This window comes from Salvelinus namaycush, chromosome 42 (genome assembly GCF_016432855.1).
Source record: "Salvelinus namaycush isolate Seneca chromosome 42, SaNama_1.0, whole genome shotgun sequence".
Classification (NCBI taxonomy): domain Eukaryota; kingdom Metazoa; phylum Chordata; class Actinopteri; order Salmoniformes; family Salmonidae; genus Salvelinus; species Salvelinus namaycush.
The window spans coordinates 959,844-982,739 of NC_052348.1; the positions used below are offsets into that span (position 1 = coordinate 959,844).

The 22,896-nt window shown below is 41.0% G+C and overlaps 1 protein-coding gene across 3 annotated transcripts in view; it reads left to right on the forward strand.

Moving 5' to 3' along the window:
• The window catches only part of LOC120035013 (arfaptin-1-like), a 45,041-nt gene extending 33,739 nt beyond the window's left edge, over window positions 1-11,302 (forward strand). For all 3 annotated transcript variants that reach the window (XM_038981754.1, XM_038981756.1, XM_038981757.1), the window contains 3 exons: window positions 6,136-6,293; window positions 6,615-6,789; window positions 10,197-11,302. In XM_038981754.1, the coding sequence (XP_038837682.1) occupies window positions 6,136-6,293; window positions 6,615-6,789; window positions 10,197-10,352 (489 nt within the window). In that variant the 3' untranslated portion in view covers window positions 10,353-11,302. The remainder of the gene's footprint in view (window positions 1-6,135; window positions 6,294-6,614; window positions 6,790-10,196) is intronic.
• Window positions 11,303-22,896: the final 11,594 nt, after the last annotated feature.

A 22,896-nucleotide genomic window follows, 5' to 3' on the forward strand; every position in this document is an offset into this window, starting at 1 on the left:
TTTACTGAATATTTTTTTTCTGGTAAATATTTAGCTATCCTTCTGATAATGCAAGCTGTTTTAATATTTTTTCTACATAGATTAGTTACTTGAGACGACCATGATAAGCAGTTGTCTAGCTGCACTCTCAATAGTTTGGTTTCTGCCACTTCTTCAATTTGTACTCCTCCCATACTTAATTGTATCCCATGCTGTTTTGGCCTTTTCCTAGTTGAACAGACCAACATAACTTTGGTTTTCTTGGTGTTTAAAACAAGTTTGTTTTGGCAAACCCACTCACTGATATTCTCCAAATCTCCTTGTAAAGCCTGCTGTACCTGTTGAACCGATTGTCTTGCTGCATAAATTGTAGTATCATCTGCAAATATAGTAGCTTGAGTTTCAACTAAGGCATAGGGAAGGTCGTTGGTATATATTAAATAAAGAAGTGGCCCAAGGCAGCTGCCCTGCAATTTAACACACGAGGGGAATAATATGAACCATTGATATAGGTGGACTGTTTCCTGTCAGTTAGATATGACTGTACCCAATTCAATGCTACCTCCTTAAAACCATAATGCATTCATTTTGTCAAAATTATTTCATGATCCACTAAATCAAATGCTGCACTGAAATCTAAAAATAGTACACCCACAAACTTGCCATTATCCATAGCATTGAGCCACTGGTCAGTCATGTCAACCAATGCAGTGGTAGTGGAATGGTTTTTGCGATAAGCATGCTGATTGGCTGTAATCAGATCATTCTTTTCCATGTACTCCCACATTTGTCAACTCACAATACCCTCCAATATCTTACCGAGTGTAGGGAGTAGACTAATTGGTCGACTATTGGCAGGCGTAATGGGTTCTTTGCAGTCTTTCGGAATAGGACACAGTTTCGCATGCTTCCATACATTTGCAAACATCCCCTTTTCCAGTGACCAATTAAATATGTATCTCAGTGGAACTGCAATCTGGGGAACAGCACAGCGAAGCAAAAAATTGTCCATAAGACCATAACCTGTAGATTTACCATCAGGTAATGACTTCAATAGGTTTAACACCTCCTCCACTGACACCGTTTGCAGACTAAAAGAGCAGATCTTGTTGCTCATAATATGATCATCAATCCATTGGACAATAGCTTGTTTGGAAGAATGTATGTTTACATTGTTGCTCAGTAAATACATTTTCTTTGTAAAACAAATCTGCAAAATGATTGGCGATATCAACTGGTTTTGTTATGATTCTCCCGTCAACCTCCACACTAGATGGGCATGATGAGAGATGTACCAAGGAAGCCCTTAACTGTGTTCCATACCTTTTTTAGAATCATTTTTACAATCAATAAAAGCATTGTTGTAAAATAACTATTTTTTTCTTTCAATTCAATTTAACTGCATAATTATGTAATGTTCTATAATTCTGTTAATCAATTTCTAATTTTGACTTGGCTGCTAAGACTTTTGCCATATTTTTTTGAGAAAAAGCCTCACCCAGTTCATCAATCCATGGAGATGGACGGGCACCAACTGTACTCTTTCTTATAGGGGCATGATGGTCCATTACCTCAGTGAGCAAATCAATAAAACATTCTGTAGCGTGATTGAAATCATCCTCTAGACAAATCAGCTCCCAGGGTACAGCAGCCAAATCGTTTAGAAATAGCTCATGATTAAATGTTTTAACATTTATTTTGACCACAATCCTAGGTCACAGGTCCTAGGTTCTTTGGAACCTTGGTGTTCATGGTTATGGTCACAATATTATGGTCTGTCCAGCCCACTGGCATTGATCTGGCTTTTAAGCATTGCAATGGTATATTACAGAAAATCAGATCAATGCATGTGTCTGAACGATGACCCAACTTAATTGAAGATCTAGTAGTATCATTAACCATTTGTTTCAAACCACAGTTCTTGGCATATCTCATCAATTTTGTTCTATTCAAATTATTGTGATCCTTCCAATTTATATTGAAATCACCCAAGATAAATACATCTCTGTTGCTATCTGTGGCCTGGTCAAACCCAGTACATAAGTCATCCAGATAGGACACCTTAGAGCTAAGAGGTCTATACACACATCCTACCAATATGGGTGCCTGGCGAGGCAGATGTACCTGAGCCCATAGTGCCTCTATTTGACATGCATTAAGGTCATCCCTCCTCTTAAAAGGTATATGATTCTGAATATACAGTGCTACACCCCCACCATTCCTATTCCTCTCCCTTCTCAGTAGACTATATCCTTGATTCCTGTCCCTTCTCAGTAGACTATATCCTTGAATGTTAATTTACCCATCATTTACAGATGCATCTAAATGCGTTTCGGTCAAAGCCAAAATATGAATATTATTTATGTTGACCAAGTTAAAAACCTCATGTATTTTGTTAGGAAGGCTACATACATTAACCTGAGCTATATGCAGCCCTTTCCTTGTCAAGTGGAGATCAATAGAGCATGTATTCGTTATAGTTGAAGTTGTCACGATACACTACAACACACAAACTCAGATTTGAACATTAAATTAAAATAGCCAGGGAGTTACTCTAGAGTCCTGATACAATTGCCCGTTGATATAAAGTTTATCCATCACCATGGAGACTCGTTGATTCAGGCAACGCTTTTCCTTCATGATGGGATATCGTTTTTTTTCTCCTTTCATTGATCTCGGTGGGAAAGTGATCATTCATCCCAAAATCAGTGTTTCTGAGTTCTCTCCCCGTGTTCTTCGTCATTTCCTTTTGCTTAAATTTGTCAAAACATGCAATAATAGCCCGTGGCCTATTTCCAGAGGCTTTACCTATTCTATGGACTCTGGAGAAAGTGACATTACGCACAACATCAGTGGGCAGTTTTAGTTGAGTTGACATAGTCTCGGACTGTCCTCACAGCCTCTGCTGTTGTCATTCTCCGGTATCCCTGAGAATATTAGATTGTTCCGCATTGATCGACACTGTACATCAAGCAAGGTTTCTTTTAAGTTGTTTGTTCTCCCTTTGCACCACCTCCACCTTGCTATGAATAGAGTCTACAGTACCTTTCAGCGCCGTGTTCTCTTTCCTTAGATCATCAATCTGACGTTGGCTGAATTCTAGACTAGCACATAATGCATTGATGTCCTCTCGTAATATATCCAAGATATCAAGTTTGGCAAGCCTTTCATTGATGGATTTTAACAAGTCCACATCCATATCAGTAAACCTCTCCCCACTCGCCCTCTTACTAGGTGATGGTTTGGTTCCATCGTTGATACCTATTGGCCAACCTGGTTTTGGTTTGTTTTGTTGATTGGGTTGGTTGTCCTTAACAATGCTTGAATCCTCCGAAACCAGCGACATGTTTCTTTGAGTTCGTAAGTATCTCTCGTCAATGAATCGTACAAGCTCTTCAATGGATTCAGAATCATCCAGCGTGTTTACAGGCAGAGTTAAACACACAAACAAACTGTTCAGCCGCAACTAATGTTGAACAGTATGGAGTTACATGTTCAAAACGGGGGACTGATCTGTCATGCCCGCCAGCATTTCTTGAGGAGGAAGACAAAAAAAGAAAAACTGATAGCTAGGTGAAAGAACTGGATAGGTTTCCACTATTTTGCATTCACCTGTCAGATCAGTCAGTGATTTTCTTTTTTACTTGAGCTGCTTCAGGTTGCCTCAGTGCGGATGATTCTGAGTGGGTTCACTTGTGTTGAATTCTCAAACGCACTAAAAGCCTTTTGATAAATTGTTTTCATTTGTCTCTATATAAAATGGGTTTAAAAGACAGACCGCTCAATGCAAAGCCAGACCTATTATGTGACTTAGCTGTTTCATACATGATGCATCATTTTATTATTTGTAGTAAATGCGTTGATGTGCACTGAAATAGTATGAAATACTAAAAAAATTCCTTTTCCCCCCCCCTGCACTGACTCTCTTGAACTGACTCTATGCACACTCACACATACTACACTGGCACTCCAACACACACACACACTGCATACGCTCATACACACAACACGCCTACATGCATATTGACGCTACACTCACAAATACACACTTCCACACTCTTCACATACACTGCTGCTACTCTGTTTTATCTATCCATCCTGACAAGGGGTCGGAACCAAAATGATTTCCCAATCGTTTTGTTCTGAACAGAACCGTATTTTCTTTTGTTCCACTGTTCCAACCAGCAAAATGAAGTTATGAACCGGTTCGAACCCCCCAAAAAGTAATGGTTTATATAGTTTCTTTCTGTTCCTTTTTAAACCTCTGAAATCAGTCTTTTTTTTTTTACATTCAATTACTTCACGAGTGGATAGAGCAGCTTGCTATGGAGGGGGCAAGATATGTAAATGCTTTGGACAGACAAGTGTAGTGAAGGGCGAGGAGAGCGCTGGGCATGAAGCAATGGGCATGTTGTTATGACATGCATGATCTGAATTAGACCCACAGAATTATATCTACGAAGGAGCGGCGTCTTTGAAGAAAGTTTGAATGTCTTTGAACTTCAGAGTTGGCTTAACTAACGTTGGACCAGAGCTAGCCCTTGATCATGACTCTCAGTTCCATTACACATCATGTGGCCTAGAGTTTTCAAGCGCTAGACCAGAGCTAGCTAGTGTGTGTGGAGTGGCACCAGAATTTAAATTAAAAAATACTTTTGTAGTTAATAAATCCAATGTGAAACGTGATATCGGTAGTATCCTTTAACCAGAATTGAAAAAGTGAATCCATTGTTCCCTAATTTGAAAATCCCCTGTAATTTGAATCATGCCTGTAACTACAGTAGACTGCATGAAGCATGCAGGAGCATGCAGGAGGGAGGGGAGGTAGCCTACACACACTGGCAAAGATCTCCCTTCACAGAACAGCACAAACTGGCTCTAACTAGAATAGAAAGAGTGGGAGGCCCCGGTTCACAACTGAGCAAGAGGACAAGTACATTTGTGGCTAGTTTGAGAAACAGACGCCTCACAAGTCCTCAACTGGCAGCTTCATTAAATAGTACCCGCAAAACACCAGTCTCAACGTCAACAGTGACGTCAACAGCGACTCTGGGATGCTGGCCTTCTTGGCAGAGTTGCAAAATAAAAGCCATATCTCAGACTGGACAATAAAAATAAAATATTTTGTGCACCGGGGCCTCCCACTCCTTTCTATTCAGGTTAGAGCCAGTTTGCGCTGTCCTGTGAAGGGAGTAGTACACACATTACCAACAAACTAACATGGTCCAAGCACACCAAGACAGTCATGAAGAGGGCACAACAAAACCTATTCTCCCTCAGGAGACTGAAAAGATTTGGCAAGGGTCCTTAGATCCTCAAAAGGTTCTACAGCTGCACCATTGAGAGCATCCTGACTGGTTCCATCACTGCCTGGTATGGCAACTGCTCGGTCTCTGACCGCAAGGCACTACAGAGGGTAGTGTGTATGGCCCAGTACATCACTGGGCCAAACTTCCTGCCATCCAGGTCCTCTATACCAGGCGGTGTCAGAGGAAGGCCCTAAAAATTGTCAAAGACTCCAGCCACCCTAGTCATAGAATGTTCTCTCTGCTACTGCATGGTAAGCGGTACCGGAGTGCCAAGTCTAGGTCCAAAAGGCTTCTACCCCCAAGCCATAAGACTGCTGAACATCTAATCAAGTGGCTACCCAGACTATTTGCATTGCCCCCCCCCCCCCTCCTCCCCTTACGCTGCTGCTACTCTGTGTTATTATCTATGCGTAAGTCACTTTAATTACTCTACCCACATGTATATATTACCTCGACTAACCGGTGCCCCCGCACATTGATACTGTACCAATACCCCCTGTATATAGCCTCATTATTGTTATTTTACAGCTGCTCTTTAATTATGTTACTTTTATTTGTTACTTGTTAAATTTGTTTTCTTAACTGCATTGTTGGTTAAGGGCTTGTAAGTAAGCATTTCACTGTATGGTCTACACCTGTTGTATTCGGCGCATGTGGCAAATACAATTTTATTTGATTGCGGGTTCACTCAATATCCATTCATCTCTTTAGGAAATGCATCATTTTAGGGAATTAGTATTGTGATCATATTCAACGATACTATGCTTGCTCAGATAATACAATTGTTCTATGATAGTTGATATCTTATTGAATTGTCTAACGTGTGTGATGCAATCTTGTCTTTCAGGAGGAGTTTGGCTACAATGCTGACACTCTCAAACTTTTGTCCAAAAATGGGGAGAGTCTACTGGGAGCAATCAACTTCTTCATTGCCAGTGTGAACACACTGGTGGACAAAACAATTGAGGACACTATGATCAACATCAAACAGTATGAAATTGCCAGGTAATATGAGAATATTAGTTTTAAATTGGTTTACTGTTACTCGTTGACTGACTTGCATCCTCTTTTTGAACATTTTGACAGCGTATGTTATTCCTAGGCAGTTTAGGATATTGCTATGTCCAAGTTAGTGATTTGGGGAGGTTTCATCAATGTTTTGTAGGATTTTGTTTGACTGTTGGTCGTGTTACTACCCCTAGCTTGGTCCCAGATCTGTTTGTGTTGTATAACCAACTCCTCGTTGTCTGGAAAAACGTTGACCGTTGGCAAGTGAAAAAAAGAGTATGTAGTTGACCTTTGTCTGTTTTTTGACACCCCCTGTAGGGTTGAGTTCGACGCGTACCGCACAGACCTGGAGGAATTGAACCTGGGCCTGCGGGATGCCGCCACGCTGCCCAAGATAGAACACTCCCAGCAACAGTTCCAGATCCACCGCGAGAAGTACGAGAAGATGCGCAACGACGTCTCCGTCAAGCTCAAATTCCTGGAAGAGAATAAGGTACTTCAGAAGCTAGTTTTTGCTGCCATTTTCAGGAGACATGAGTATTCTTAGTCTTTTTTTTCAGCATCAAGGGCTAGTACAGAAGACATGTGACCAGATTTTGCGTCCTTACTAGGATGTAATTGTCTTGGAACCTTTGCTGTCAACTAGGGATTAACATGGGTTACCAGGATCCCAGGACTGTCTCGGGAACACTTCACATTTCCCGAAATAATAACCTAGGAAATTACAATATTTTTTCCCCAATGTGGCACTAATGTAATTCCTTAAAATACACGACATGCGCATCGGCAGATTAGCAAAAAAACAAATATCACATTATCCAAGCAGGTTGTCGCATGGCAGCTTTCTTTAGCCTGGTGTATTTTTTCACACAAAGTCATCATAAATTCAAAGCACATGCCTAATTGACACTGCTGGACCGCACATGCAACCCGAATGCAGTTAATAAACACAAGTATAGCCTATAAAATGAGTGCTGCTTTGAGCTGTCATTGTGAATCTTCAGACAGTCACAAATGTTATAGGCCTATGCCCAATTTACTACATTAAGTCTGCTAACAATTCAGAGAGGCATGATGGGGAATTATATTTTCACCTAGAGCCAAGGCTATTTTCCTATTCATTCCCACTGAAACCAAAATCCTGACTCCTGTCTCGCATGAAAATTCCTAACTTTATTCTGTAATTCATAGGTTGTATTGTCAAAGCACGTCTCTTGCCTGTGTGTCAAACTACCGCTATAACATTTCCTCCGCTTCCCTGCGCTGTCTTGTGCTTGCTGACTATATGAAAGCTTCGGTTGAGAATTGTGTGATCAACAAACAATATGAGAGTAGATATGGATATTCTTAAAACAGAGTTGGTCCTTGTTAAAATACTTTATTTAAACAATTTCCACTCTTCAGTTCATGAATAAAGGGGAGATGATCTGTATAATCAACTTGCTTTCACCAAATTAGGTATTCTGTCATTTGTTGAAGAATGTTCTCTAGCAAGCTTAGCAAGTTTGGTCGTTTTACTTTTGTTTGACTGTTTTTGGTACAAAGTTTTGTTACCAAGTTTGTATGATTCGATAACGCTATACTCGTGGGGTAGCAGGGTAGCCTAGTGGTTAGAGCGTTGGGCTAGTCAGCTCGGGGATTTTAACCTTTCGGTTACAAGGTACAAATCTGTCGTTCTGCCCCTGAACAAGGCAGTTAACCCACTGTTCCTAAGCCGTCATTGAAAATATGAATTTGTTCATAACCGACTTGCCTAGTTAAATAAAGGTACAAAAATAAAATACTCAGGGTGCGTCCTGAGTGTGTTCTGTGTCGAGAGTGCTGCTGAAATGTGCTGAATTAAATGAGGAACATGGTAACGCTCGGAATTTATGAACGGACTGTTTCGCAATTCACCACAATGTCATTGGCGATCAAAGATAAAGTAACTATCATTACTAAATATCAGTTTCATTTGCTCTGAAATTATATCAAATTTTATTTGTCACACACATGGTTAGCAGATGTTAATGCGAGTGTAGCGAAATGCTTGTGCTTCTAGTTCCGACAATGCAGTAATAACCAACAAGTAATCTAACCTATCAATTTCACAACAACTACCTTATACACACAAGTGTAAAGGTATGAAGAATATGTACATAAGAATATATGAATGACTGATGGTACAGAACGGTATAGGCAAGATGCAGTAGATGGTATCGAGTACAGTATATACATATGAGATGAGTAATGTAGGGTATGTAAACATTATATGAAGTGGCATTGTTTAAATTGGCTAGTGATACATATCTCCATCAATATTTACATTTTTAAAGTGGCTTGAGTTGAGTCAGTATGTTGGCAGCAGCCACTCAATGTTAGTGGTGGCTGTTTAACAGTCTGATGGCCTTGAGATAGAAGCTGTTTTTCAGTCTCTCGGTCCCTGCTTTGATGCATCTGTACTGACCTCGCCTTCTGGATGATAGCGGGGGGAATAGGCAGTGGCTCGGGTGGTTGTTGTCCTTGATGATCTTTATGGCCTTCCTGTGACATCGGGTGGTGTAGGTGTCCTGGAGGGCAGGTAGTTTGCCCCGGTGATGCATTGTGCAGACCTCACTACCCTCTGGAGAGCCTTACGGTTGTGGGTGGAGCAGTTGCCGTACCAGGCGGGGATACAGCCCGACAGGATGCTCTCGATTGTGCATCTGTAAAAGTTTGTGAGTGCTTTTGGTGACAAGCCGAATTTCTTCAGCCTCCTGAGGTTGAAGAGGCGCTGTTGCGCCTTCACCACGCTGTCTGTGTGGGTTGACCATTTCATTTTGTCCGTGATGTGTACGCCGAGGAACTTAAAACTTTCCACCTTCTACACTACTGTCCCGTCGATGTGGATAGGGGGGGGTGCTCCCTCTGCTGTTTCCTGAAGTCCACGATCATCTCCTTTGTTTTGTTGACGTTGAGTGAGAGGTTATTTTCCTGACACCACACTCCGAGGGCTCTCACCTCCTCCCTGTAGGCCGTCTCGTTGTTGTTGGTAATCAAGCCTACCACTGTAGTGTCGTCTGCAAACTTGATGATTGAGTTGGAGGCGTGCATGGCCACGCAGTCGTGGGTGAACAGGAGAGGGCTCAGAACGCACCCTTGTGGGGCCCCAGTGTTGAGGATCAGCGGAGTGGAGATGTTGTTACCTACCCTCACCACCTGGGGGCGGCCCGTCAGGAAGTCCAGTACCCAGTTGCACAGCAGACTGGGATAAGGATTGATTGAATATGTCTGTAAACACACCAGCCAGCTGGTCTGCGCATGCTCTTACGTAGTGGCGTAGCAGAGCCCCTCTTATTTAGGGAGAACCCTGGCACAGTGACCATATCTTGGTTTTAAATGTGCACCTTCAATTTTTGCAGTATTTCCTGGGATTCTCTGAATAAATATGAATTATTCCCGCTATTAAAACTTGATACATTTTCAGAAAAATATTCATCATTACTGCCAAGTCAGCCTGGTCTCATTGACTAGACCTAACATAGTAAAATCAAATCCGGGACACTCAAATTGTAAGATAAATTACGTTTGGTATGGTTACTTAAGGTAAAAACGAAAATTGTAATGCGTAACATATCATACGAAATGGGTAATGGACAGCCACAAATTAATACATACCGTACGTGACATGTCATATTAAATGGAGTGTCTCTGATTTACGTACAGAATAATACAAAATGCTCTGAGACCAGGTTGGCCAAATCTAAAACTGACCTGTGTTGCTGTTTGAAAAGACTGCTGGGATATTTGCTGAATCAAAACAAACCTGTCCATTACACAGTTCTTCAACAGGCATTGAATGCGAGTATGTGTTTGTTTACTCTGGTGTGAGTGCTCATGTCCTCTTTCTGTTCTTTCTCCTCCTTCCGACCCCTTTCCCAGGTGAAAGTGTTGCACAACCAGCTGATCCTCTTCCACAATGCCATCGCGGCATACTATGCAGGAAACCAGCAGCAGCTGGATCAGACGCTCAAGCAGTTCCACATCAAGTTGAAAATGCCCGGCGGGGATACACCATCTTGGCTGGAGGAGCACTAATCAACCGACCCACCCCTCCCAAAAAATCCACTGTGGTTTGGTCTGGAGAGGCTCCCGAATTATTGTGAAATAACAGGAAACGCTCTCCGCTCTCTGTCTGCCTCAGTTCCTCACACTTTTCTTCAGGATTGTAAAAGGTTTTTAGGCAAAGCAACACTAAGACAAAGAATTAATTAAAACACAAAAATATTTGTCCATCTCTTGGTTGATAAACTGTAAGTTCTGTTTTCTACTATGCTCTTGTTCTTCCTGTACAAGGAAATCCATTGACCTTTGTTCTAATCGTGAAGTGGCAATCTCTCTTTTTCTCTCGTTCCCTTCTTTTTTACTTGGAACTCTTGCAGTTCTTTTCGAATCATTGGAAATTCACTTTTTGGGGTTGATTTGACAAATCTAGTGAGAAGCACGGAGATGTTAAATACATTTTGAAAAGTGTATGGCCTTTTTACTCCAGCTTATTAATGTTGTAGCTCGATACCGCAGAGACATTTTGGGACAAAATGGCCGTCGTCTATTTGGCTCTGCATCCAGTTGGATAATTTATCTCCACTTTTTGTAAAAGTCTGGCCACCCATTGATGAAGTAACACTAATGAGAGGCATCATTAAATTGACATGATGTATCATAAGCTTGATGTGACACCTGTTATACCCAGTGTATGACTGTAGGAAATGGATTACCGCCACCTTGGAATTCGATACAGTAGATTAGATGGTTGGTTTTCACTGTTTGTCATTGTACTGTAATGAATAGCGCCGCTGAGCATTTTCTAACGCGCGTCAATGTCATGTTTACGGTGCTATTATGTTGCAGTAATGATGTTCAAGTAGTGTTAACCATTTGTGTTTGTATTTGACTTTAATCATGGGTATATGATGGACAATATTAATTATTGAATTGAAATGTTTTGTAATTCCAGAGAAATTGAAGGACCAGCCTTACCACGTGAACTTGATGTGCCTTGTTTTATGTCTGTACAACTCTCTCGCTCTGTCTGGTGTTTCAGCTAAACACAGACCCCTCACACTGCCAGCTTCAGGACCACATAGCAGTAGATGGATAAAGAATGGACCAAACATACCTACATTACATACACTCCAAACCAACATAAACCACTCAATTGTCCTATTTCACTATTACCTCGCTGTGTGAGTAGAATCCTTTTTGCCGCATTTGAGAAGGGGGGTAAATACGAGTAAACAGCTAGCGATTTAGCTGCTAATTAAATAATGAGACTTATCTGCTTTAAAACTAACCTATATGCTAAACGAGAACATAAATGTTTGCATTTTGGAATCAGAAGTTCAGTCTTGGTATTGTACAGCGACAATCTCTATGCTAGTTATAGTGAAATAGGGTGATTCCCTTGACTTTCCAATTGCAGTCACTTTTTAAAACGTTATCCTCCTCTCAAGTATATAATATCGCACATTTATGTACTATGAGAAAACAACAAAAAACACTTGTGTATGAACTGTGTATATGAGATGAAACCTAAATGAAAGTGGACTTGAAAAACTTTTTGTACATAGGAAAGACCAGCATCCTTTTCCTAAGCTTGTAACCTTTTGAATAGTTATTTTCTGAATACTATAGTTATTTCCTTCGAAAGGACCACAGTTATTCTAGCCAGCTGTCTCGTCCCTGCGGGCAAAATATGGCATGGGATTTCATAATGACGTCATATTCTGGTTGTTGAAATGTTAGATAGCCAGATGACAACCAGGTGAAGACCTCTTTTTCATGACGCCATATTTTGGTTATCTGGTCAAATTATATCTAAACACCTTCCCTTTAGAACCTGACCATAATGTTCACAAAAGACATGATAATGACGTTATTGCAACCACTTTTGCCCACTGGGGTTCCTGTCTTCTACTTGTACCTACAGTACTGTTCCTGCTGTACAACAGTGTGTGTGTATTGTACATCAATCTGTTGTTCAATGACATGATGTAAGCATAGATAAATATATATATTTGTAATTTCCTCTTTTACCTTCGATATATTATAGGGTATATGAATGAAGCCATGGGGCATTTTTCTCATGCTGATTTAACAGGTGTTCAAAAACAGGTTTCTGAATGTTGTGCAATGTCTTTTGGGGGGGGGAATAATAAAATGTTTTCTTCATAAATGGCTCCTTTTGGTGTTTTTGTATGTTTGCAATAATCGAGCGCAGGCATTTTATATTTTCACAATGTCTTTGCATTTGGTGCCTTTGTATGATTTGTGTGTGTTCATTTGGATGATTTAGCTTCATGTGGTGCTGCCACCAGGGGCTGGTATTGAGAAGGCTTAGCTACAGTATATAAATAAAGAAATCATTTTCTGGTGTCACCTTTCTTAAGAAAACCTCAAATGCACATTGGCGTAGCTTGTTTTCTATTGATAAAGGGAATAATTCATTATGGAAGCATCTCGTATATAACTAAAGCACATCTTAAAACTGAGTGGAATATTTGTGGTTTTTTAACAATTCCAATTCCACATCTTTTGAATTGAGGCTTTTCCAAGTGGAAAGCGTTTTATTTTAGAATCACCTACCTGCAACACCCAAAGGTCTGAAGCGTCACAGGATCTAACTGATTCGTTAAAAAACAGAATGGTTGTGAAGTTTAACGACGGTCTTCTCAAAGCCATTACAAAAGTAAAAGCAAGTGCTTGTGGAACTGATTTGTGCTTAATTAATTGCTGTCGCTCGGCAATTTGTCAGCAATTCAACTTTTCTCACTCCTGGTCAGTTTAACTATTTCAAACCTCATATTCTATTGTTTGTCCTTTTTTTGATTGTACAATTTCAGAAAGTCAAAGCCTATCAGTTTTAAACAGTCCTTTTGTGGTCATCAGACATTAACAGTGTTAAGTGCTCACTCACCGGATCTATTATTCATAAGCATAGACTCTTTGTCTGTATGGCATATGTTCTTTGTTTGCCTGGATGATATATTACTGTAATATAGAATGATCCATTCTGTGTAACTGTTTGGCATGTTAAACACCAGCGTGAAGTCATGTGTGCCTCGAGGTGTGACGCAAACACGTATACTAGCTCATCCCAGGACTAAACACCAATAACAGTAACCATAAAACCTTGACACCAACAACACATCTGTCACTACAGTGACGGTGACAAAGTGGCGCTCCCCCACCCTTTCCCTCTCTGTCACCCCAGGCCACACGGCCCTCTCTTGAGAGAGTGGTGAATTCTGGAAGGGCTCTAAATGGTTTATGTGCCCCAAATAAGCATGTGGAAACCGATCGGATTAGCCATTTACACAACAGCCACCAGTCATCAGTTAGCCTAGCCAGGCGCATTAGTGAATTAGCATAGCGTCCAGTACCGCATTGTCCTGATGGCTAGGCTAAGTGTCCCCAAGTCTTTATGGGGGACTTATGTGAACGGTAGGATCAAACTTCAACTTTTTAAATCGACATTATGTGTGTGTGTACGTATGTGTTGACATTTTGTGCCGCTATAACACATGGGTCAAAGGCCCATTTAGCAAAAGGTTCACTTAGCAATTACACAGCACACTCACAAAACGTCTGCCTCCCAGAGGGTGTCATAGAAATTGATTGGTATTTGTCATTAAGACCAACACCACCAGCAGCTGATGTGTATCCGGTGTTTTATGGTCACCATTGATTTATGTCTGCTAAGTCTAGATTTTTTTTAAATTGCACTGAGTAAAGGTTAAAAAAAATAATTAACTAATCAGTGAGGTTTTTTATTACTTTTGTACCAAGTATACTGTAGATCCCTGTGTATACTTGTTGCAAATCACTTCTTCAACATGTGTGCCCAATTTTTAAGGGTAATTGAATTAAGAAATCCGCTACAGGTACACTTTTCATCAACTAATGCATATAACAATGTCATCCAGTTCTGTCTCAGGACAATTCAAGTTTATGCATCTTCTCCACTTTACATAAGTGTTCCAAATCTCTAGTTGAGTAAAATTATAATATGCTCATCCTCAAACTAGTTGAGCCGCCACCTCAGCAAGAGACATATAGCTCGAGGGAAGAGGGAGGAGAGTGGATGTATTTCATTTCGAAATGGGTCCTTGCATGGAAGGACTGAGAACTAGTTAATGTGTTTATTAATTAATCTCCTTGACAGTAGGTTCTAATTTATTTATCAACCTCTGTCTAGGCTATGAGACTTGGAAAATTGTCTATCACTGCCATATGATTTCAAATATGGCGGATATGAAGATTTGAGACAGTTTGCAACAGCAGGAAAACAATCCTGCAGCAACAGTAAATGTGGATTATAATCCATGGACATTTTTGTAAGAGCTGATACATTTTTCATATGGGAAAATCAGGTCTGAAATTGTAACGCCTTATACTGTAGTAGCAGTTCATTTGATCTAAGATGGTTACAGTATAAGCAGAAAGCTTACTATCACGTCAATAATTCAGCATTTAGGGCTTTAAGACTATGGGCTGGTCAGTGCCGTTAGATATGGGATCTGTAGCGTTGCATGACATTCATCTTGAAGTAGCAAATAAGTGTAAATGTTGTTCACTTCGCTTAATCTGTGTCTGGGAAACCAGTCCATACAGTATAACAACCTATTACCTGCCTTCCTATCAGTGTTAATCTCTTTTCTTCACACACACTCAGACCGGTCTCTCTCTCTCTCTCTACACTGCTCAAAAAAATAAAGGGAACACTTAAACAACACAATGTAACTCCAAGTCAATCACACTTCTGTGAAATCAAACTGTCCACTTAGGAAGCCACACCGATTGACAATAAATTTCACATGCTGTTGTGCAAATGGAATAGACAAAAGGTGGAAATTATAGGCAATTAGCAAGACACCCCCAATAAAGGAGTGGTTCTGCAGGTGGTGACCACAGACCACTTCTCAGTTCCTATGCTTCCTGGCTGATGTTTTGGTCACTTTTGAATGCTGGCGGTGCTTTCACTCTAGTGGTAGCATGAGACGGAGTCTACAACCCACACAAGTGGCTCAGGTAGTGCAGCTCATCCAGGATGGCACATCAATGCGAGCTGTGGCAAGAAGGTTTGCTGTGTCTGTCAGCGTAGTGTCCAGAGCATGGAGGCGCTACCAGGAGACAGGCCAGTACATCAGGAGACGTGGAGGAGGCCGTAGGAGGACAACAACCCAGCAGCAGGACCGCTACCTCCGCCTTTGTGCAAGGAGGAGCAGGTGGAGCACTGCCAGAGCCCTGCAAAATGACCTCCAGCAGGCCACAAATGTGCATGTGTCTGCTCAAACGGTCAGAAACAGACTCCATGAGGGTGGTATGAGGGCCCGACGTCCACAGGTGGGGGTTGTGCTTACAGCCCAACACCGTGCAGGACGTTTGGCATTTGCCAGAGAACCCCAAGATTGGCAAATTCGCCACTGGCGCCCTGTGCTCTTCACAGATGAAAGCAGGTTCACACGCACATGTGACAGACGTGACAGAGTCTGGAGACACCGTGGAGAACGTTCTGCTGCCTGCAACATCCTCCAGCATGACCGGTTTGGCGGTGGGTCAGTCATGGTGTGGGGTGGCATTTCTTTGGGGGGCCGCACAGCCCTCCATGTGCTCGCCAGAGGTAGCCTGACTGCCATTAGGTACCGAGATGAGATCCTCAGACCCCTTGTGAGACCATATGCTGGTGCGGTTGGCCCTGGGTTCCTCCTAATGCAAGACAATGCTAGACCTCATGTGGCTGGAGTGTGTCAGCAGTTCCTGCAAGAGGAAGGCATTGATGCTATGGACTGGCCCGCCCGTTCCCCAGACCTGAATCAAATTGAGCACATCTGGGACATCATGTCTCGCTCCATCCACCAACGCCACGTTGTACCACAGACTGTCCAGGAGTTGGCGGATGCTTTAGTCCAGGTCTGGGAGGAGATCCCTCAGGAGACCATCCGCCACCTCATCAGGGGCATGCCCAGGCGTTGTAGGGAGGTCATACAGGCACGTGGAGGCCACACACACTACTGAGCCTCATTTTGACTTGTTTTAAGGACATTACATCAAGGTTGGATCAGCCTGTAGTGTGGTTTTCCACTTTAATTTTGAGTGTGACTCCAAATCCAGACCTCCATGGGTTGATAAATTTGATTTCCATTGATCATTTTTCTGTGATTTTGTTGTCAGCACATTCAACTATGTAAAGAAAAAAGTATTTAATAAGAATATTTCATTCATTCAGATCTAGGATGTGTTATTTTAGTGTTCCCTTTATTTTTTTGAGCAGTGTATATAATTGGATGTATGGGGTAGCCTACCTTTTGCCTGTGAACTTAAAATTGGGGGTCCAGCCTTCAAGGTGGCTTACCCTTAGGGACCAAACAGAGGTCCAGTGACAGCCCATAGTCATTGGGAAGCAAAAAAAACCCAGGACATACAGTAGGGGAGATAGGGTTCATCTTCAGGTCAAAGGTGAGGGGTCTAATGGAAATGTCCAGGTGAACAAAAAGGAGAGCTGTCAAATCAATCAGAATCATCATCTTTAATTACAGGTTGCAACAGGGAGACACACCCAGCACAGAAGCAAAGAAAACGTCTAGTTTGGCCTTAGCAGAGAAGGCCCTTATATCCTAAACACATAGCACCAAATGTCCTATAAACAACAGCCTGGGAGGCTTGTAGGAAGTTAAAAAAAACTTTGTCAGCTGCTACAGAATCACACAGTGTTTCACAGAATACAACAAAAATCAGTGTCCTTGGTCCTTCAAACACCAGTCTGGAGTCAATCACTATCAACAGATACAGTATGAGTTTAATCCATAACATACAGCATCAAGTCCATCAACCCATACCTTGCACAACAAGAACACTGGAAATCATGTGTATTATAGAAAGAGAAAACACATAAATATGCTAAGCATTGTGTTAATCCCTCTAAACTGAATAACAACTTTATTAATCTTAAATATTCCCCTTTCCAATGGGTCAGGGTCAGAATTTAACGATTAATAGTTCTAGAAATGTTCTACCCCTGACCTTAAATGCTCCCAAGCCTCTGTCACCTTTCTGTACTATCCTCTACTATCTTACTCACCATCCTCTTTCTCTTCAGGTCCTCTCTCTTCCTCTCCAATCTCCAGGCACTCCCTTCATCTTCGTGGCCTCCACCAAAATAGTCACCTTCAGAGACATCAGTAGCTAGCCTATAATATGTTTGCCCACAGGTAGCGAAAAAAAAAAAATATTCAAGAAAAGCTGACTAATACAATTGCAGAGGCCTGTTTGCAAACTACATATACGTAGTTTGGAAAACGAAAGTGTATAGCTAACAAATATGGTGTCAAAATGTTGCCGTTCAACATATGCTTATTACATTGTAATAAGACATCAATAACCGCAACAAGACGCGTTGCACCAAATTGTAATAACATTTCTCACCGGCGGTGTGTACCTCACACCGCATGTACCTGAGCCAATCACGTTTGAGATTGTGCATGCGTTGGCTTTGCTGCCCGGTGGCTGCTGCTGCTGTCGTCTCTGCCGCCCTTCAATAGATTCTCGTCCCTCAACGCAGCCGCAACGAACAGAGGAAACGGTCGCTGCTCTAACAACCAAATAATAACAATACACATATTTTCTGTCCCTGAAAAGTACGCCTAACTACCTGAAACGTTATCCGTGCAGATGACCTAGTATGCATTTTACCCTCCTCTCTCTCTCGGTAAGTGATTCATCAGTAAATGGTTTGCTTTTTTTAGTCTGCAATTAAGTAGGTAACTCACTACAACTGTGAAGTCAGTGCTTCTAAACAGTTATTCTTATGTAAAGTTTATTCGCTCTTTGTATAGATGTCTGCGCGTAAGGTTGTTTTAGCCTTCATGTACTTGCCAGCCTAAATTCGTTCCTTCGTTTTTAGGGTTATTTTACAACATGTTGTAGCCTACTATGTGAATGGTACAGCATAGGCCATTCCATCCAACACTGATTCCTAATTCTATGGATAGGACATGTCACAGGATATAGATATTGTAGCTTAGTATTTTTGCTAACAATGCACATTTCATGTCATGTGTGAGTGAGCATACCATATTGTATATTCATTATTTGTTGTCAGAAAATAATACAAGTAGTTACATTTTTGCCAAATATCTATATGTTAAAATAATCAATATGCTTGTATTTGGCTTTAACATGACATAATTGTATTCAATTAAGGACATGTGAATTAATTAACAGTGATTATTCAACGTTCTAATTGATTCAGCTTTGCCACCAATTGATCATGTAAGTTTGCCAAATGCCATCAATGGATTTTGTTGGCTTGCCTTGAATTTATTGTAAACTGTGTAAAGTCTACTAAACTACACGAGCCCATCTAAGATTTACGGTATTGTGTTGTGTGAAAATAGTATTACCATACAAAAACAACTCTATTTCTTCCACTAAAACACCTGCCCAATCTCTCTGAAAACACATCCATTGCTGTATACATACAGTACAGTATGTTTGCATTTGGCAACAATGTTGAATGTTGCAGTTTACCCAATCGTCTTAAAACAAGAGTGAAAATGACAACTTCTTCAAAAGCAATTCCAATGTTATTGTGGATGTTCGGAAGTCAACTAGTTGCTCTGTGACCCCTCAACCTACGAGGCTACATGTACAGGCTTTGCAACTCTGCCTGCGTTGGTTTAATCCCAAGACCCCTTGCTCTTCCTTGGCCTTTGTATGCCATTTCTCATGCTGAGATGAATTAAAGGCAATCCATTCAAGTGAAGGGAACAATGCCCAAGAAAAGAAAAGGTGCTGCCCTCACCGGGTCTGGTCAAGGGGGTGGGTTGGTATCACCCCCGTTACCGTGGATATCGGGACCAGCGGGGAAAAACTACATTTTGTGACGCCATCTTATAGCAGAAAGGGCCTTGGAGGAGGCTTGATTGATTTGTTTGGGAGCAGGGGCAGGATAATAAAAAAGAGTGGGAAGTTTGGATCTACTTTAAGTTCTACAGTTCTGTTTTCTTAAATCATGTCTATGAATGTGTTACAGCTTAGATTGTTGTAAAAGGTTCCGTTTCCCCATGCTTATTGCACACAAAAAAAAAAACTTCCTCGGATTTGAATTGGAATGTGATTCTGATTCTGATGTGATTCTGAAAGGAGGTCGCCGAAACATTTTATCCTCTTCACCTCGTGCGCTGCACTGTCGTGGACATGGAAAAGGTCAGAGCGCTGTAAAGTTCAGGAGTGGAAAATGCAATGTCTTAATCTACAACACTGACGGATTACAAACCGCAATATGCATCGGAAGGAGAATAATGAGACTTGTAAAAAAGTCTGTATAACTCGCGGTGACGATATACTTCAAACACAAACCGTATCAGGTTTGAGGTTTCAATAAAGCACATCTTCAGGATTCATATTACATATTTACTCTGTGAGTTAGATGAACGTTAATATTTTTGAACTGTTTAGGATTGGCCTTGGCAATACAAAAACAACTTTATTATTAAGAGGGTGCGTAGTATCATTAAGCACTCTTGTAATTTAAACCGCACACATGGGTCACCTATAATCAGTCTTACTCAGGGTACAAGGGCCTGGGGTATTTGTCTTGCTCTGAGCTATTGCCCTGGGCACCTTGTTTTTCCCCTCTCAAGGAAACACCAGGTGTTTTTCAGTTCCTCTCTGCTTCCCCCTCCTGTTATCTCTATGGTAACCTCAACAGCGTCCCTTCCTCATCTGTCTAGGGCCTAGGCCAATGCCCGCTTTCTGTGTCAGAGTTGAACATTTTGATCAAACTGAAGAAGCCATTTTGAAATGTCATTTAAATTTAAAATGTTATTTGGAATAAAGACAGATACAATGACACCATTGACACATTGAATACACAACAGCCACACACTTTAACCCACACTCATTTCCAGTGCTTGTCCCTAGATGAGCATTAAAGTATATTTAAAAAATCAAATCTGGTTATACGGTGCCATAAAAAGGGGTTATTCGAGCAAAAATTCTAGATAGCAACACTAGAGGCTCAGTTAGTAGAACTCAGTGTTCCATCATAGCCGGGCTAGACAGTCACCACCTGTTAACTGGAACAAAGGGGACGGATTCAAACCTCTGTTTTGATGCTTATCTCAATTCACTGTGTTTCCCTGTTCTGTGTGTTCCCTTCTCTGATCTGACTTACCTTTCCCAATGAACATCCCCACTTTTCTTAACTCTCGATAGGCTTGGTGATTTAGAGCCAGTTTCTTTGTGATGTGATGTTTTTCATTTGTGCTCTCAGAATGGCTTTCAACACGCAGTGATTAGCCTCCACCTCTCTCGGGGCTCTCATTCTATACTGAACAAAAATCTAAACGCAACATGTAAAGTGTTGTGTCCCATATTTCATAAGCTGAAATAAAAGATCTCAGAAATTATCCATACGCACAAAACATGTATTTCTCTAAAAATGTGTTTACATCCCTGTTAGTGAGCATTTCTCCTTTGCCAAGATAATCAATCCATCTGACAGGTGTGGCATATCAAGAAGCTGATTAAACAGCATGATTATTACACAGGTGCACCTTGTGCTGGGGACAATAAAAGGCCACTCTAAAATGCAGGAATGTCCACCAGCGCTGTTGCCAGAGAATGTAATGTTAATTTCTCTACCATAAGCCGCCTCCAAGGTCTTTTTAAAGAATTTGGCAGTATTTCCAACCGGCCTCACAGCCGCAGACCATGTGTAACCATGCCAACCCAGGACCTCCACATCTGGCTTCTTCATCTGCGGGATCGGCTGAGACCAGCCACCCGGACAGCTATGAAACTGTGGGTTTGCACAACCAAATAATTTCTACACAGACTGTCAGAAACTGTCACTGGGAAGCTCATCTGCGTGCTCGTCGTCCTCACAAGGGTCTTGACGTGACTGCAGTTCGGCGTCGTAACCGACTTCAGTAGGCAAATGCTCACCTTCGATGGCCACTGGCACGATGTAGAATTGTGCTCTTCACTGAGGAATCAGTGGCAGTGGGGTTCTGGTATGGGAAGGCATAAGCTACGGACAACGAACACAATTGCATTTTATCAATTGTAATTCACAGTCGTGAAGAGGGCACAAAAAAGGCCTTAAAAATTGTTAAAGACTCCAGCCACCCAAGTCATAGACTGTTGTCTATGCTGTTACTGTATATTCAGCGCTTGTGACAAATAAAAATGTACTTGATTTATTGTAGTATACTGTAGAATACTGTAGTATTCACATTTAACACTAGTATAAATACTGTAGTAAAAGAAAACTGTAGTATATACTGTAGTGTTTTTGCATGCTGTATTATACTGTAGTATTTACTATAATGTTTCTGCAGACATTACTGTAGTATTTACTATAGTGTTTCTGCAGACATTATTGAAGTATTTACTATAGTGTTTTTGTTTTATTATATTTGACATAGAAGTGGAGCCTTTCTCCCTCAGAAGGTAGGCAGGAATGAGGTCTGAACGGATAGTTCAGAGCTTCTGCTCTTTTCTATGACCTGTAGGGTCTATACTTGGCATGTACTGTAGGTTTTCACTTATGGCTGGCACAAATTGCGATATGGGTTAGGAGAATGAGAAGGGGTATATGCTAATTAAATACATGCTATATTAAGTACTACACATGATCAAGGGGTAGTACAGTGTGTAGTATAGTATTCTACAGTATACTACAGTTACTATAGAATTCTATGTATTAGTTACATTCGGCTAGATCTTATGACTACAGTGCCTTCAGTAAGTATTCACATTTTGACGTGTTACAGCCTGAATTCAAAATGTATGAAATATTTGTTTTTCTCACCCATTTACACACAATACCCCATAATGACAAAGTGGAAACATGGTTTTAGACATTTTTGCAAATTGATTGAAAATCAAATACAGAAATATCCAGTTTACATAAGTATTCACACCGCTGAGTCAATAATTTGTAGAAGCACCTTTGGCAGCGATTAAAGCTGTGAGTCTTTCTTGGTAAGTCTCTAAGAGCTTTCCACACCTAGATTGTGCAACATTTGTCCGTTATTCTTTTCAAAGTTCTTCAACCTCTGTCAAATTGGTTGTTGATCATTGCTAGACAACCATTTTCAGGTCTTGCCATAGATTTTCAAGTAGATGTAAGTCAAAACTGTAACTCTGCCACTTAGGAACATTCCCTGTCTTCTTGGTAAGCAACTCCAATGTAGATTTGGCCTTACGTTCTAAATTATTGTCCTGCTGAAAGTGGATTTAATCTCCCAGTGTCTGGTGGAAAGCATACTGATTTTTAATGTGTTTAGCTCCATTCCATTTATGTTTTATCCTGAAAAACTCACCAGTCCTTAACAATTACAAGCATACCCATAACATGATGCAGCCACCACTATCCTTGCAAATATGGAGAGTGGTACTCAGTAATGTGTTGTCTTAGACTTGCCCCAAACATAACACTTTGTATTCAGGACAAAAAGTGAATTGCTTCGCAATTTTTTGCAGTATTACTTTAGTGCCTTGTTGCGAACAGGATGCATGTTTTGGAATATTTTTATTCTGTACAGGCTTTCTTCTTTTCACTCTGTCAATTAGG